This window comes from Tauraco erythrolophus, chromosome 6, assembly GCF_009769465.1.
Source record: "Tauraco erythrolophus isolate bTauEry1 chromosome 6, bTauEry1.pri, whole genome shotgun sequence".
In the NCBI taxonomy this organism is placed as follows: Eukaryota; Metazoa; Chordata; class Aves; order Musophagiformes; family Musophagidae; genus Tauraco; species Tauraco erythrolophus.
In genome coordinates, this window is record NC_141470.1 from 27,940,620 (window position 1) to 27,955,316 (window position 14,697).

The 14,697-nt window shown below is 45.2% G+C and overlaps 1 protein-coding gene across 1 annotated transcript; it reads left to right on the top strand.

The window, feature by feature from the left end:
* The first annotated feature begins 1,511 nt into the window (after window positions 1-1,511).
* CEND1 (cell cycle exit and neuronal differentiation 1) lies at window positions 1,512-1,913 on the top strand. The gene has a single exon (XM_009987568.1). It carries the CDS (start codon window positions 1,512-1,514, stop codon window positions 1,911-1,913), a length of 402 nt encoding a protein of 133 aa, XP_009985870.1.
* Window positions 1,914-14,697: the final 12,784 nt, after the last annotated feature.

Here is a 14,697-nt window from a genome sequence, read left to right on the forward strand (position 1 = left end):
GTACCCAGCACAGACCATTGCTACAATCCTCGAACCTTCTCCCTGTTTGTCATTAAAGGAGTGATCTGCATTCTGAGCTGCTTTGGAAGAAACATCTGTCTGTAGAGGTTTTTGAGGAGCCTCTTTATTTCTAAATCCAGACAGCTAATAAGCTCGTATTTCACTTAGCGGGCGGAAAGCTCTTGGCAGGCTCCTGGCAGGGCTGAAGGTCAGCAGGGAGGTAATGAAGCAGGCGACTCAGATCTGGATGTTGCCTCCTGTTTACTCATTATTTCCCAAGCTCAAAGTTGACATGGCGCTGCACCGTCGGAGGCCTCATGGCAAGCTGCCTAGCGGCCATGTCCTCTCCTCCCGCTGTGCAGAGGTGTAGCCAGGGGAGCTCCATCTCCCTGCTCACCCTGCCTAGATTGCTGCCTAGCAAGTCTTGCCTGGGGTGATGTTTTTCTTGTTTGCTTTATAATCCTCTGAAGGCCACTTGGTCCGTTTGCTGAATTCTCTGGATGCAGCCATGCTGTTCACTGCTTTCATCAGTTCCCTGGGGAAAATGGCTCCAGCTAATCACCTGCAGTACATCTGACATCCTGCTCAGCTCTGTAGGCAAGCACAGCCAACCCCTGCCAGGAGGAGACGGGAGTGAGATCTCAATCACTGCAAGACCTAGCTTTACAGTAAATTCACACAGTTGCACTGGAGTCAATACACTGGTTTGCAATAGCTGAGGATCTGGCACTTGCCTTATTTTGCTGTAGCTCCACCAGAAATGCTGACAGCAATAATCCTTGTGGCTCTGATACCTATAACTGAGGAACTAAGCCTGTTTTCTTTCTGCAGTACCTATCTGGATGGAGACTATCACACAAGATTACACATTAACCACTTCCTAAACTTAACTTGGGATAATGCTGCAAAAAGAAGGGGTAGAGGGCGAGTTACAAGCAGGGAGGAGCTATTGATCTGCTTTCCGATGGAAGAAAATGTTCTCTCTTTACCCAAGGGGGGGCAGCTGTGGTAAGCAAATAAAAAGTAAGATTTATTTGGTTGGACAGGAGTATGTCTCGTCACTAACAAGCAGTATCACGTACACAGCCAGGATAGACTTGTCTTGATGACAAACGGAGCTTAGTTGTGGCAGCTGTAGATGATAATCACTCTGACCTGTTTGTTTGTGTGAGTGCAGGCACAGTAATAGATGCTTTGAATAGAGCTCACAGTAACTAAAGAAAGAGCCAACAGTTTTCCAGTTTTGTCTTCTGTCCTCCTCCATTGCCTTTGGGGGGAATGGCACTGGCTTACTCTGTCCTTTCACTCACCTCTCACTGCTGTGTTTCCTTTTCTAGGTGCTGTATCATGTCCAGATAGGACACCGCCAGTGTGAGAATCATCCCAAGACAACCAGTCCAAGGGGCTGAGCTCAGGTGGTTCCTCTGCTTACTCCATCATCCAGGCAAAGAGAAGAGCTGGGATTGCCCCACGTGTGTGGCATCCAGTCGTTACCCACAGCACTCGTAGCGATGGATTCCAAAGGCAATGTCCGAAGCGGAAACAAACCCGATGCCAAGGCCCCCAGCTCTGGAAAGCCAGAAAAACCCAACCCTGGTCCTGCCACGAATGCAGACAAGAAGGAGATCCCCAAAGAGCAGCCTGCTCCTGCCACTGCCACCTCTGCCACCAAGAAGGCAGGTGGCGATGCTGCCGTCGCAAACAACCACAGCAACATGAAACCCAGCCCCGCCGCCACGGAGACACAAGAGGCCACCGGCCAGTCCCCTGACTCTGACCACAAGGGAAACAGCTCCGAGGAGTCGCCAGGCAGCATCTTTGACAACATGAAGCCCTTGATCATCGTCGGAGGAGTGGCGGTGGCTGCGCTTGCTGTGATTGTGGGAGTGGCGTTCCTAGCCCGGAAAAAATGAAGACGGAGACAGGGTGGGGATGAGAAACCCAACCCAGCTGTACAGCTCCTTTTGAGACAAATGCATGCAGAAAAATTCTATACATATCTATATATATACAGAGCGAGCTAGATAGGTCAACAACAAACACCAACTGCAACTCCCAGAGTCTTGTTCAAGACAACTGTGCCAGTTTGACCCAGTGTGGGTAACTCCGTGCACTCAGTGTGTTCTTTCATGTAATATATCTTGGCTTATACCACTGTGTATAGATTACAGCTTCTCCTGATTGGTGTAAATGACGGTGTCCCCTCCCCTCCCCTGCTGCCCTCCCTGGGAGACACCCCCACCTCTCTTGCAGTCCCCTGTTTTCAAGTCCAAAGTGTTCGACGTCCCATCCAAAGTCCCTGCTTTGTGTTTTTGTTTGTTTTTAAGTTGGGTTGTGGTAAAGAAGATGTAAGGGGAGACAGAGCCTGGTGCAAAGACCCCACCTGCCTGTCACTGTGTGTTGGGCTGGTGTTTATCCAGCACCTCTGGGGTAGCGGAACCAGTGGGCAAACGCAGGCAAAAGGCAGCTCCTTGACCCAAACAGCAAAGTGTGATCTCTAATAGGCGTCTTGTGTACCTGCTGCTCATCAACCTACTTTTAAAAACCCAACTCAAAAGTGTCCCAGAGAAAACAGGCTGGCTGCAGCTGGAGGCTGAGACTGCAGCATGGTGGAGCTGAGAATGCAACTTGGGACATCACACCAAGTCATTTCTCTGGCTGAGCTGCCAGCTGGGGAGTGAGCAGAGGGGCTGTACCGTGACTGACAGCGCAGTCAGCAGTGCATGGAGATACCTGGTGATGTCCCATGCTGACCTCAGGCAGACAGCAACTGCCATCTGCTTGGTTTCTTGCGCATCAGCAGGCAGCCTTCAGGATCCCATGGCTTGCTGAGGTCGTGTGGGCAGCATCTGGGGATAGAGGGACTTTTGTTTTGGATCTAGTATTTCCTAAAGTTAGGCTGGGCTTTGCAGGATGCTGTGGCCTCATCCCAAACTCCCTTGAGGTCAGCTGGACTTGCTCTGTTCATTTCTTTGGGCTTTGGATCAGGCCTTTCACCTGAAGGCTACAATCTCCCAGTACATGATAAGGTAGAAAAAGTGGAGACGAGCTGGTTTTAGGGGCAGAGAGGACCTGGGATTCCATGACAATAAGATTTAACTGCTTTTTAGCAGGGAAACCCTGCTCAAGGGCACTGCAAGTCTGTCTATCCTGGGAGAATTTCTTACCTCCTTCGTATGACAGTAGCAGGGATTTATGTGATTCCTCACCTTGTGAAGGGGAGAAGCAAGGCAGGTAATGAGAGAGGGTGTTTAGTGCATTGGCTATTGTGCTTCCCCTGACACCAAGAAGTGGGCAGATGTCCTTATTCTGAAAGTTTCTATTAGACTACTCTTGGCTGCTGCGCTACTGAAAAAAAAAAAAAGACCTTGTATTATGTTTTTCAATCAGGTCAGATATTAGATGAGGTCAGAACCATGGAGTCTCTGGAGCTCAGCAGCAGTTGCAGCCAATGGGCAGGGTTTTGGAGTGATGATTAGCAAGACAAAGTGGAGTGCAGTTAAAGAGCCTAAGTCACATCTCTTTAACTGAGCCTGGATGTATAAATTCAGTGGGTACAGGGCCAGAGAAAGGTGTATGTTCCTCAGATACTGCCTTTGCAGTATCTGCTTCTGGCAAGATTACTGGATAGGATGGTGGGTGTATAACCTGATCTGGCAATCCTTCTTTTGGCTCATATCTGTCTTGTTTACCTCCAAATTTAGTCTGCTGAACACATATGGCTTTCCCAAACAAAAGGTCTTTTGATGCAGTGTGGCCATTCCTATGTGAGATTTGTCATCCTCTTTTCCCCAAAACTCATAAAATAGCCCCAAAGGTACACAGCCTCTGGGAGTATCAGATGCTGTCTTCTGATGAACAACAGACTGCACGCAGCTGCAGTTTAATATTAGCCTACCTCTACCTTTACCAGTACAGAGACAGGGGTGGGCATGTTGGGTTCACAGTGGTTTTTGGAACGAGTGCTACAGCCCCAGGTGAAATCCTGGTAGCTTAAAGCACTCTTTGCATGTATTGTGGATGTGTCTCCTAGTAGCAGTATGTCACAGCCTGGAGAATTTTTTCCATTTGAAGCAGAACAATCCATGGCGGGGTGTTTCTGTAATGCCACTTTTGTCTAAAGAACTGATTTCCCCTCCTCTTGTTTTGCAGATGTTCAGAGGTTATTTTTTTTTGGAAAGGGGAGAGGGGAGCGCAGACAATAGCAAAGGTGCATGAAAGGTGTTTGGAAAGCAGAGAGGTGAGAGAGAATATAGCTCAGGAGCAGTCCCAGCACAGCTGCCTTGCAGTGACTGCTGCAGGGCTTTGCAAGAGGACACAGTGAGCCTGCTGCATCTATGCTGAGAATCCGGGAGTGCTGCTGAGCCCCCACACCCTGACAGTGCCCTGGGCACATCCTCTTGCCATTCTGGGGAGAGACCCCATTGCATACCAGCTCCCCCTGCTCCTGCTTGCACCCTGAACCATACATTCTGGTTCCCCACATGGGAAATCTGGGTGCGCAAGCCAGAAGCAAACTGCAGCGCAGCCCTGCCAGGAGTCTCAGCTCCCTGACTGGGAGGTTTGTGCCCACTGGGTACAGAGTAATGGATCCAAACTGCTGAGGTTTGGATGTGGGGATGGCCATTTCTAGGCTGCCCTTCTCTCAGGTCTCTGAAGCACAGAGCTCTTGGCTACAGAGAAATTTTGCTTACGTTGCTCATGAGGAAAGGAAATAGGCCACCTCTGCTCTGATTCATGTATTGCCAAAGTAGGATGGAGACTTTCAGACAGTGACTTCTGTTTGCAAGTGGGAGGCCTGTCTTCAAGAGATGCTTCTACCTGTCCTGTCTGTTCCGTCTCTCTCAGCCCTGGCATGTGATTATTTTTTTTAGCACTGTGCGACAGACAACATTACAGATCTATCTATTCTGCCCTGACCAGCATAGATAGATACAGGGGGAGGAAAAAGAAACACCTACTTCATTTGAGTCTCTTATATTACTTTCTAAAGTGTTTTTATTTCCTTGACTTAACCTTTGGCAACAGAAGAGGGGAAAAACAGTTCTCAGCCAACATGGACCTTAACCGTTTCTGTCCGCCTCCGAACTCCCCTGCCCTTATAACACTCGGATACAAGGCCAGTAATTTCATCCAGAAACACACCACAGAGATGGTGATGGGACTGCAGCTCATCATCTGGGTATGTAACCACATGCGAACCCTCCCTAGATGGTGAACACAGTATGTCCTGTTCATATGGGATTTTCCACTTACTGTGATCACTTAACATTGCTGTCTGCTGTCCAGATTCACTACCTGGAACTTACCTCTTTGGCTGTTTGGTTTGGAAAATGCTTGTGTTTGTGTGTATGTGTATGTATATATACACCACCCTGCCTCGAAAAATATTCTGCATATGTATGTATACACACATACGTTTTATATTACTGCAGTCTGGGGAGGGAAAAAACCAAATTAAGCTGGAGATGACCCTTCATTTGTTCTCCTGCATTCACACAAAGTGTCTGTGATGTCTTTTTTGTGCCATTCACATCACACCATGCAGCACCTGAACTCCTTTTCGGTCCTGGTTTCTTCTCAGTGCAAAGAATGTATGGCTAGTGAACTGCTGAATGTACAATGTGCCCGTTGTGCTAGAAGCTCAAAATTACTGTTCCCGTCCCTGGATAGTCATGTGGGCTACTCGCTTTTAAAACAAGGCACTTTTAGAACTATATTGGACTGTGTTGTAGTGCTTTTTTCTAAGTGTGGGTCTAGTGTTGATTCGAGTCAGGTAGATCAAGCATAGATGCCATACAAGCTTCTAAGCACGCAGCTGGGGCAATGCGCTTCAGTCCTGACTTGCAAATGACATCCTTTTAGCAAACACCTCCTGTTCTGCCTTAATGTGCCAGGCTGTGCGGTGGTTTCATTTTGAGGGGAAAAAAAAAAAAGCGTCCAGCGAGAACTAGGCTGAGAAGAGCAAATTAATCTCTCTCAGAATCGAAGCGAGATTGAAGCCAAATTTGTCGAAGCAGAAGGCTCAAATGACTGAACTCGCTGTGCTAAATAAATAGTTGTCTTTTCTCGTACTGAGCACATGCCGTTATTTGCTTGATGTTATTCTTTGTGTGGTGTTTGTGATATGAAGTCCTTCTAGCGATATCTCCGTGGGGAGAATGAACTAACGCTTAAAACTAATCAGATTCTGTGCTTGGGATTTGAAAAGATCTAGATTGCTAGTTTACTCTTTTCATAAAGTCTATAAATTACAAATTTGCAAAACTGACTTCAGACATTGTAGCTTATCACTGAAACTATAGATTCAGTTACTACACCTGATCTCAATCTACTTCTAAGGAGCCGTAAGTTTTAGTCGAATATAAAGATGTCACTACGCTCTCTTGGACAACTTAGTAGAAGGTTTTCGATGCTTCTAGCTTCAAGAAAGATGAACTAGATTACATTTCTGCTTCTTTTTTTCTACTGATTTAATATGCTATGGATAAGTCTCATGAATCCTAATGGTTCTGCTCTAAGAGGCAAACAAATCTGGAAGGCATAGGATAATGTAGCAGCGTTTTCAGGAGGGTAAGAGTGCATTCTTGCAGGTGCTCTTCACCTCTTGGGCTCACACTTAATAAAGCACTGAACAGCCGCTTGCCCTGAAGCACTTCTGAGCTCCATTAGGTTGAATGATAAGTTAAAAATGGGTTTATGTCTCTGCTGAATCAAAGTTTAGGGGTTGATCCGTAGGCTACCGAAAACAAGGAGAATTTTTCCATTGGCTTCACCATGCTCTGATCAGGCCTTTGAGATCTTGTTGGCACCAGGGATATGATTGCAGGCCACTGTAAAATGTAAAATCTCAATGGCATGTTTTTTTAAAACTGACAAAAACATTCCTTAGTCCTTCTGCTGAGTGTAAGGAAAGTCTTCTCCAGTATTAACTGAGGCAGCCATGCTCACAACCATGCTTATACCTACATTAATATTTGCATATAAACAACAACAGTGTAACTAAAAAATCCACAACTAGAGTTGTTGACAGCAGATGATTTCTGCCTTAAAAATTTCCCTTCCTCTCTTGGAAATACTACTGGGATTTAGAAATCGGCATCCTTCTAACTGTCCTTTGAATTGGTTGAAAATAACAGTCCTGAAGATTTGAGAGAGAAACTCTTCTTCAAGACACAAACCAAAGAAGGAAGGCAAGGGAAAAAATGTATTTGAAAGGTGAAATTCTTGGAATTTCAATCAACTCTACAGAAAGCTTCAAGTCAGTGCTTGTGAGAGGGTACAAGAAACAGTACAGAGAAGCACAGAGAAAAAAAAAAGCACGTGATATCATTATCTTAACAGTTTTGGTAAGGACACATTAACTTTTATACCCTATCCACATTTTTTTTTTCTCAGACAAAAGCAAAAATGACCAACTCCGATGACATGCAAATTAACCTTTGCTAACTGACTTTTCCAAATGAATTTTTGCTGGCTCTGCTCAATGTTAAAAGGTTAGTGAAGCAAGAAAAAGACCTGAAGCTTTCCACAACCAACTTTGTATGATTAAGGGAAATTGCAAGTTTATGATTTGGACATTTTGAAGGGCTGCATTCTCTTTTCACATGCTTTGCTATGAAAAGGACTGAAAATCCAACCTACTTGCACTTTGATCCTCTTAATCTGTGAACTCATGCTAGAGCAGGAATGCTGGTTCGCTTCCCAAGCCATGTAGCATCTTACTGTGGCCTCATTCCCTTCACCATGGAGCTGGGAGAAATCCTCCAAGCCAGGAAGAGCTGCCTTCTGTAGGGGTAATAAAAATTCTGTATCGAAGTCAGTTAAATTCTCAGCACAGGAGGCTGGTGACAGGGAGAAATCTTTTGGTGCTGAAGATCTGACCTGGGCTGCTTGCACATTTTAGGTATTGAGTGGCCCTGGATTGGCAACAACTCCGCTGCAGAAAGTGAGGAAGCCTATGCAGCAATCTTCTGGGCAAAGGGATGTGGCACCACCCACCTACTTCAGGATTTATGCTCTGCAGGTTACAAAGAAGCTAGGAGACAGTGATGGGAGCTGTGACCACCTAGTACTGTGGATTAAACATTGCTGCTCTGTTTTCAGTCCATAATTTTTCCCTAAGTGCTTGTCCTGCAGTGACTGGTGTTGGCCTATTTTTCTTTTTAAAACATCTCCTGTCCTCATTCAATTGAAGATTAGTTCTCTTTTGAAGTTTATCTATTTGAAGTATTACTTAATCATTAATGGGAAGTTATTTTTTTAAGTGGCATTAAGGGCAAAGAGCACAGAATAAGATGTCTTGGCTGTCATGGTGAATACATGGCCAAAATGAGAGGGTACTTAATCTAGGTTCATCAAACTGAAGGTAGCTTTACAGAAAGTTGATGTCCTTGAGCTAGATTGACTTGAATAGAGCAGCCCAGATGATGATGCAAGGTGCTACTGAGGGTACCGCAATTTAACTGAGACATTGGCTGAGGACCTGCCCCACGTGCCATTCAGCTGGGTTTGGCTGGGTCTGTTCAACACTATTTTTCTGTCTTTTATTGCATCTTGCTGCCGTTAGCTCAGATCACATTACCTTGATCGACTGGTCCTGGGGAGTTTACTCTGTGGAGCAAAGGTGTTTTATGGTGAATTTTTCCTCTTCTTTTTTAGATCATCTGTCCAGCCCTGTGACCTGCTTTCTTTTTTAATGCCCAAATTCCTAGGCTGTTTGCTCATGCCAGATCTTCAGCTACATGCTATGTGGCTCCATTGGTTTCTGGAGATCTGATTCATTGCTTGTCCTTTTTACTGCTTCTTTGGCTACTGCACTGTATTGCCTTTCCTTTCCCTACTTTCTTCCCAGGCAACTCTGCGGATCTGGCCTCACCACAGCTAGGCAAAAACCCTTCCCCAAGGTAGAGGCAGATTTTGGGTAGCCCCCCCCAAAAGATACAGGCGATGTTCAGCCACTGAGCACCTAAAGGGAATGCAGAGACTGTGTGGCACAGCAGAGAATTTACAAAGTTTTCATATGCCCTCATCACTAAGGCTTGAATGTCAGAGACTGCAAGATGCTGAGTGCTCGTCTGCCACAGGAGTTCAGCAGGTGACAAAACCATAGCTGGAAGGTCCCTTTCTTGTCCTTGCTCTTCCATATCAGTAAGTCACTGCATGGTGACAAGCTCTGCTCAGGGCTGAAGCCTGCCTGCCAGTCAGGTGTGAGGTATTCTGGCAGCTCAAGAGATGCTGACACAGCGTGAGCATACACTTACACTTGGCTGAAGCCAGTGCTTCTGTGGTCCTCCAGTTACTGGAGCACCAAAAATACAGGCAGAGAAGAGAGGTTCTCAAGTGCTCACGAGCTGGCTGTCAGCTGAAGTCAATGACCTGCCTTTCTGCTGGACTTGAAGACATGGGCTCATGTGCAGGGGCATGCTGCAGCTCTCATCCTCCACTAGCTGCAGGATTGAGGACACAGAAGAGTACAAGGATTTTTCCATTTGAATGGGCTGCTCAGGTGTTACCCATTGATACAGTAAAGCAAGACTGCTGGGCCTTGAAAATTCACACCTCGTTCTACTGGCCATGCTAATAAGCTGATACCCAAAGCCTGCAAGCCGTATGACACATCATAGCCATTGGCTTTCCAGATCCATGGGTTTGGCTCTACCCTGTGCTATAGTTCTGCTCGCTGCTTTGGGCAGTGTATGCCCTGTTCAGCAGTATCTGAAGACTCATGCTCTCTGCTTTTTGATGCTATACTCTTCAAATTAAATAGATTTTTTTTTTTTTTTTACCAAAAAATATAACGGGTTAAATAGGATTTGGACCAAAGTGTTATTCTTGCTCCTGTTTCTCTGACAGTTGCTCCCAGCTTGAAATTCACAGACGATTCCATTTTTTTTCCCCATTTCTCATAATGCAAAGCCCCAGTGCAGCATACCACAAATAAAGTTACAGGTTCCTTCCATCTATGCATAACGATGCTACAGTATCAAAACTCCTAGCAGGAAGAGAGGAATCTTTAATCATCTTTGTGACAATAAAGACCTGCATTGTATCCCTGGTTTTGCCACAGCAGGTTCAAGCAGTCAAGTTTCTGGGGCAAATTGATAAGAACAAGGGTGCCATACAATTTTGTCGTGTTAAAAAACCCAAACAAACCAACAAGTGAATAATTTGGCTTTAGTAAGTTTTGAGCAGCCCTTCTTAAACCTGGTGCCTTTTCCCAAGTCACTGGTTAGGACCCTTTCAATCAATCTTTAAAAGGTGCAATCTCAACTCTCCAGTGAGAACCAACTCTCTTCTAGTGGTAGGTACAGGTTGTTTACAAACTTGTGGAGAAATTAAAATTGTAGAAAGGGAACTTGAAGGTCAGATTACAGGGGATTTTTTTCTTTTTTTCTTTTGGTTTGCTTGGATTCTGTTACTTTTCCAGGGACTGATCCGAAGTCCTCAGAAGTCAGATGGAAGGCTCAAACACTGGTAGCAGGGAAATGCCTGCTGCTACCTTGGAAACAACAGGCATCTTTCCGACTGCATCAGTGGGTTTTGAGTCAGTCCCTACATGTGTTTTCCAAATGACAGTAATTTTCAGAGTGACACCTTGATTTTTTCCCTGTACAAACAGACCTGCTTGTCACTTACACATATTTACTTACCTATGTTTGACATACAGGTTTGGTATTTTTTGCTTTCAGAAACAATATGCTGCTAGACACATTTCCTGGAGGGAAATGGACACCTACCTACACACAAAGCTATACAGCTAATTTATACCTTGTTGAATTTATAATCTTGTCTATGCTTCTATGGACACTTTGTATGGGCTGCAGCTCAAATCCTAAAATAGTCAAGAATTTTTCCTTTCCCATATAGTATTCTATTTACTTTGACTTAAAAAAAAAAAAAGCGTATAAATGCAATAATGCAGGTAGACTAGAAATACTAGATTGAAAATTAAAGTAGTTTAGCTTGTCCCATTGTGACTGACAGTGTTGTACGACACCCAACGCTGTACCCTAACATTTTCCAGGCTTTCTACGTAGCTGAATCTAGTATTAGCTTTGAAAACCCATTGTATGAGTGGTGGGTGGATGGGTTGGAAACGTGTGCTCTCTACAACACTGTATGTTACTCACATCAGAAGCTGTATGGCCACTCCATATGCTGTGAAACTGTAAATGATTCCCAGTACACCTGTAACTTTTACCAGGATTGTGAGAAATAAACTATATATAGAGATATATATACACACATAGATATATTGTATAATTCCTCATGTGAGCATCTTTGTGTATGTGGGTGTATGAATGAAAATGGCTATTCTCCCTCTCCCTCTTTACTCATGACCTTTTCCTGCAGCCTTCATATTTGTAGTATTAGTGATCCCAGTGAGAACTGTAAGAAAAGGCAGTCCCTGCCCCAAATAAACTCCAGCCTGCCCAAGGAAAGCAGGCAAAGGAAGGTTATATTGTTATTCCCACATAGGAACTAAAGTGTCGAACAACTAAAGACTTACCCAGAGCCACAGAGGAAACCCTTTCCAATCCCATTGATCCCCTGTCTCGCAGGCTGGTCTCCAGGCTTTGCTGCACAGTCGTTTGCTGTGACCTCTCCCCTGCCAAATTAGGGTGCTCTCTGATTTTCTTGGTTTGTTTTTATGTTGGCCTGGGAGCATCCGTCCTCAGAAGGAGGAAAGCATCCCCTGAGCACTTGGCTGATGTCCGCGGGGTCCCTGCATATCAGCGCGAGCCAGTACATGTCACTGAACAGCCGCTGTCGTGTTACACCGGCCCAAAACAGGATCTCTGCAGAAGTCTGCAAGCTTTTGGAAATCTATCTCTTAAGAACTGTGAAGATAAATCTTGTAAACCCCTTGGGGTGAGGAAAAAGGTGCAGCCTTTAGTTGCAAAGGCGTTAATTATCTGAGATTTTTGCTGCAGAAACACAGCTGAGGACTCAAGTTGTAGCTCATCTTGATGCTCCTAAAAGCAGGAGAGCAAATAAATTCTTCTTTTCTGAGTCTGAATCCTGAATCTGAGAAGCTGGGATGGGTGGATGCCTGGCCCTCCCCACTGTCCCCAGTTAAGATATGTGAAATAGCACAGACATTGGGTCAGTGAGGTACGGATGAGCTGTCTGGGCAGGGCTGGTGATCTCCCCTGCCCTTCCTGGGCTGCGAGAGAGCACTTCTTCAAAGGAGCTGAGGCTCATCTTCAGTTCCTAGGCTGGGGAAACGTACCCTCTTCCAATGAGAGCCTATTTCATCTCCTCTTAACAGCAGAGGGTGTGCAGCCATGATCGGGAAGGCAGCAGGGATGGTACGGCAAAGGGCGATGCTGCAACTTGGAAGGTTTCCCCGTAATTTGGAACCAGTGGAGCCACCTGCACTAACTGTCCTCCTTGGCTTGAGGTGAAACTGTGCTGCTTGCTCGATGGAGAGGAGGGGGAATGGGCTGGAGAATCTTCCTCTTGTGTCTCCTTCAAACAAAAAACATGTGTCTCTTCTCACTGCCAAGGAAGGCAGTGGCACAGAAACATTGGTGCAGTTGTGGTGCTGACTGAGAGAGCAAAGCTAGCTCAGTGCTTTCAAACACTCGTTTGGATATCTTCCACCCATCCTTTCTGTCTTTCATCTACTTCTTTCCCTCCATATATTTACAGAAGTTTAAAAAGTATGAAAAGCAGAGGCTATGTTTACAACTATCTTAAACTATGTGTGGCTTTTCCCTGCTCCCTTCTACTCTAGCCATCACTTAGCCACAGAAATGGCGTGAGGCCAAATCACTGCACTTTAAATGAGAAGCGCAGCAGTTATGTTTTACCAGACGGGATTTGAAGAGGAAGCCCTGAGCTGACTTAACATAACCATAACGTCCAGGCTGTATCAAAACCCACAGTCTGCGAGAAGTAGCAAATAATTTACGCTGTCCTCGTGATCCTGCCACAGCACTAGTCACCACTCACGCTTGCTAGCCTCCCAGATCAAACAGGCAGGGGCTGCAAAGCGTATCTAGTGCTTGCTGGAAGAGAATTCAATGAAAGACTATTTGCAAAACCAAGCTCTGGTAAAACTGAGCAGTGGGAGATCAAGTATTAAGACATTGCTGTATAATTTAATCTCTCAGCAACTGGGGTGCTCCCACATCCGCTTTTTTCTACGTCTTCACCTTAAATCATTGTCAAGTCCTCTAACACTTTGTGTTTTGGGCTGTCTACGGAGGATGGGAAGAGATTATGGGGCAGGATTCGAGACACCAGTTTGCTCTTGGATATAGAAAAAAACATGGGATTCACAAGCAAGGAATAAGGAATGTTAATGCGATGCTCCATGCCATAAAAGCTTACACTGCTAGAGTGGCACTGAGTCCCCCGCACGGCAGCTAAACTGAACAGTGAAAGATACGCTTTGTTTTTTTTTTTTTAAAAATCATTTTTATATAGTGAAGCTGGAGCAAAGAGAGAGGAACAGCCAGGTATCTCTGTGGTTAACCAGCCTATGGTTTCAGAACACACTTTTGGAGAGAAAAGGAGATGGACGGACAGATGACTGAAGAAACAGACAAGCAGGCAGCCTGATGGCACAAGCTGTACTTCCTTTAGGAAGCCGGGCTAGAAATTAGGTCCTTTCAAATAAATAAACAAAAATAATAGCAGAATTGTACTGTCTTCATTTTATATCTACCATTTTATAATGGCATTGTGTCTTTGTAATACACGAACAACCATAAAGAGATACACCTATTAATACAGAGATGAAAAACACAAATCCAGAAATTGAACGAGGTTTACAAAAATTACTTTTTCTCTGGTAAGCTGCCTGCAATAAACGAACATTTTTTTTGAAGAATCATGACTCACTAAGAGCGTACACAAAGGCGGCAATCAGGACCAGATATGAGGGATGGGAAGGACAGTTTCAGGAAGGTTTGGATGACTTTATTTAGTTTGCAATTCTGATATTCATTCCAGCAGCTCTGGGAAATCACCCCGTTCTTCGTCCATGTATTTCATCGTTTTGTTTTTTCAGCAAACCACTCTGATAGATCCGTGTGCAGCTTGTACCATCCCATATAACATAATTAGTTGTGGCTTCTCCTAGCATCTGAAAGAGCAGAATGCGTATGTGTCCCTCCACAACATCCCTGAGGTTATTCATCCCAAGGGTGAGAGGTTATCAAGAGCAAAACTTGAGCGGTAACTTAAAATAACTTAAAACCAGCTTAAGCCAATAGTCATAGAATCATAGAATCATAGAATGGTTAGGGCTGGAAGGGACCTTCAAAGGTCATCTAGTCCAACCCCCCTGCAAGGAACAGGGATATCTCCAACTAGATCAGGTTGCTCAGGGCCTTGTCCAACCTGGCCTTGAACGTCTCCAGGGATGGAGCATCCGCCACCTCTCTGGGCAACCTGTTCCAGTGTTCTACCACTCTCATAGTAAAAAATTTTTTCCTAATATCCAACCTGAACCTACCTCCCTCTATTTTAAAACCATTACCCCTTGTCCTATCATAACTGGCCCTCCTGAACAGCCTCTCCCCATCTTTCTTGTAGGCCCCCTTGAGGTACTGGAAGACCGCTATAAGGTCACCCCGGAGCCTCCTCTTCTCCAGGCTGAACAGCCCCAACTCTTTCAGCCTGTCCTCATAGGAAAGGTGCTCCAGCCCTCTTATCATCTTCGTGGCCCTCCTCTGGACCCTC

Bases quoted from the DNA above. Each gene is read 5' to 3' on its own strand.
- CEND1 (XM_009987568.1), top strand. From the start codon at position 1,512: ATGGATTCCAAAGGCAATGTCCGAAGCGGAAACAAACCCGATGCCAAG.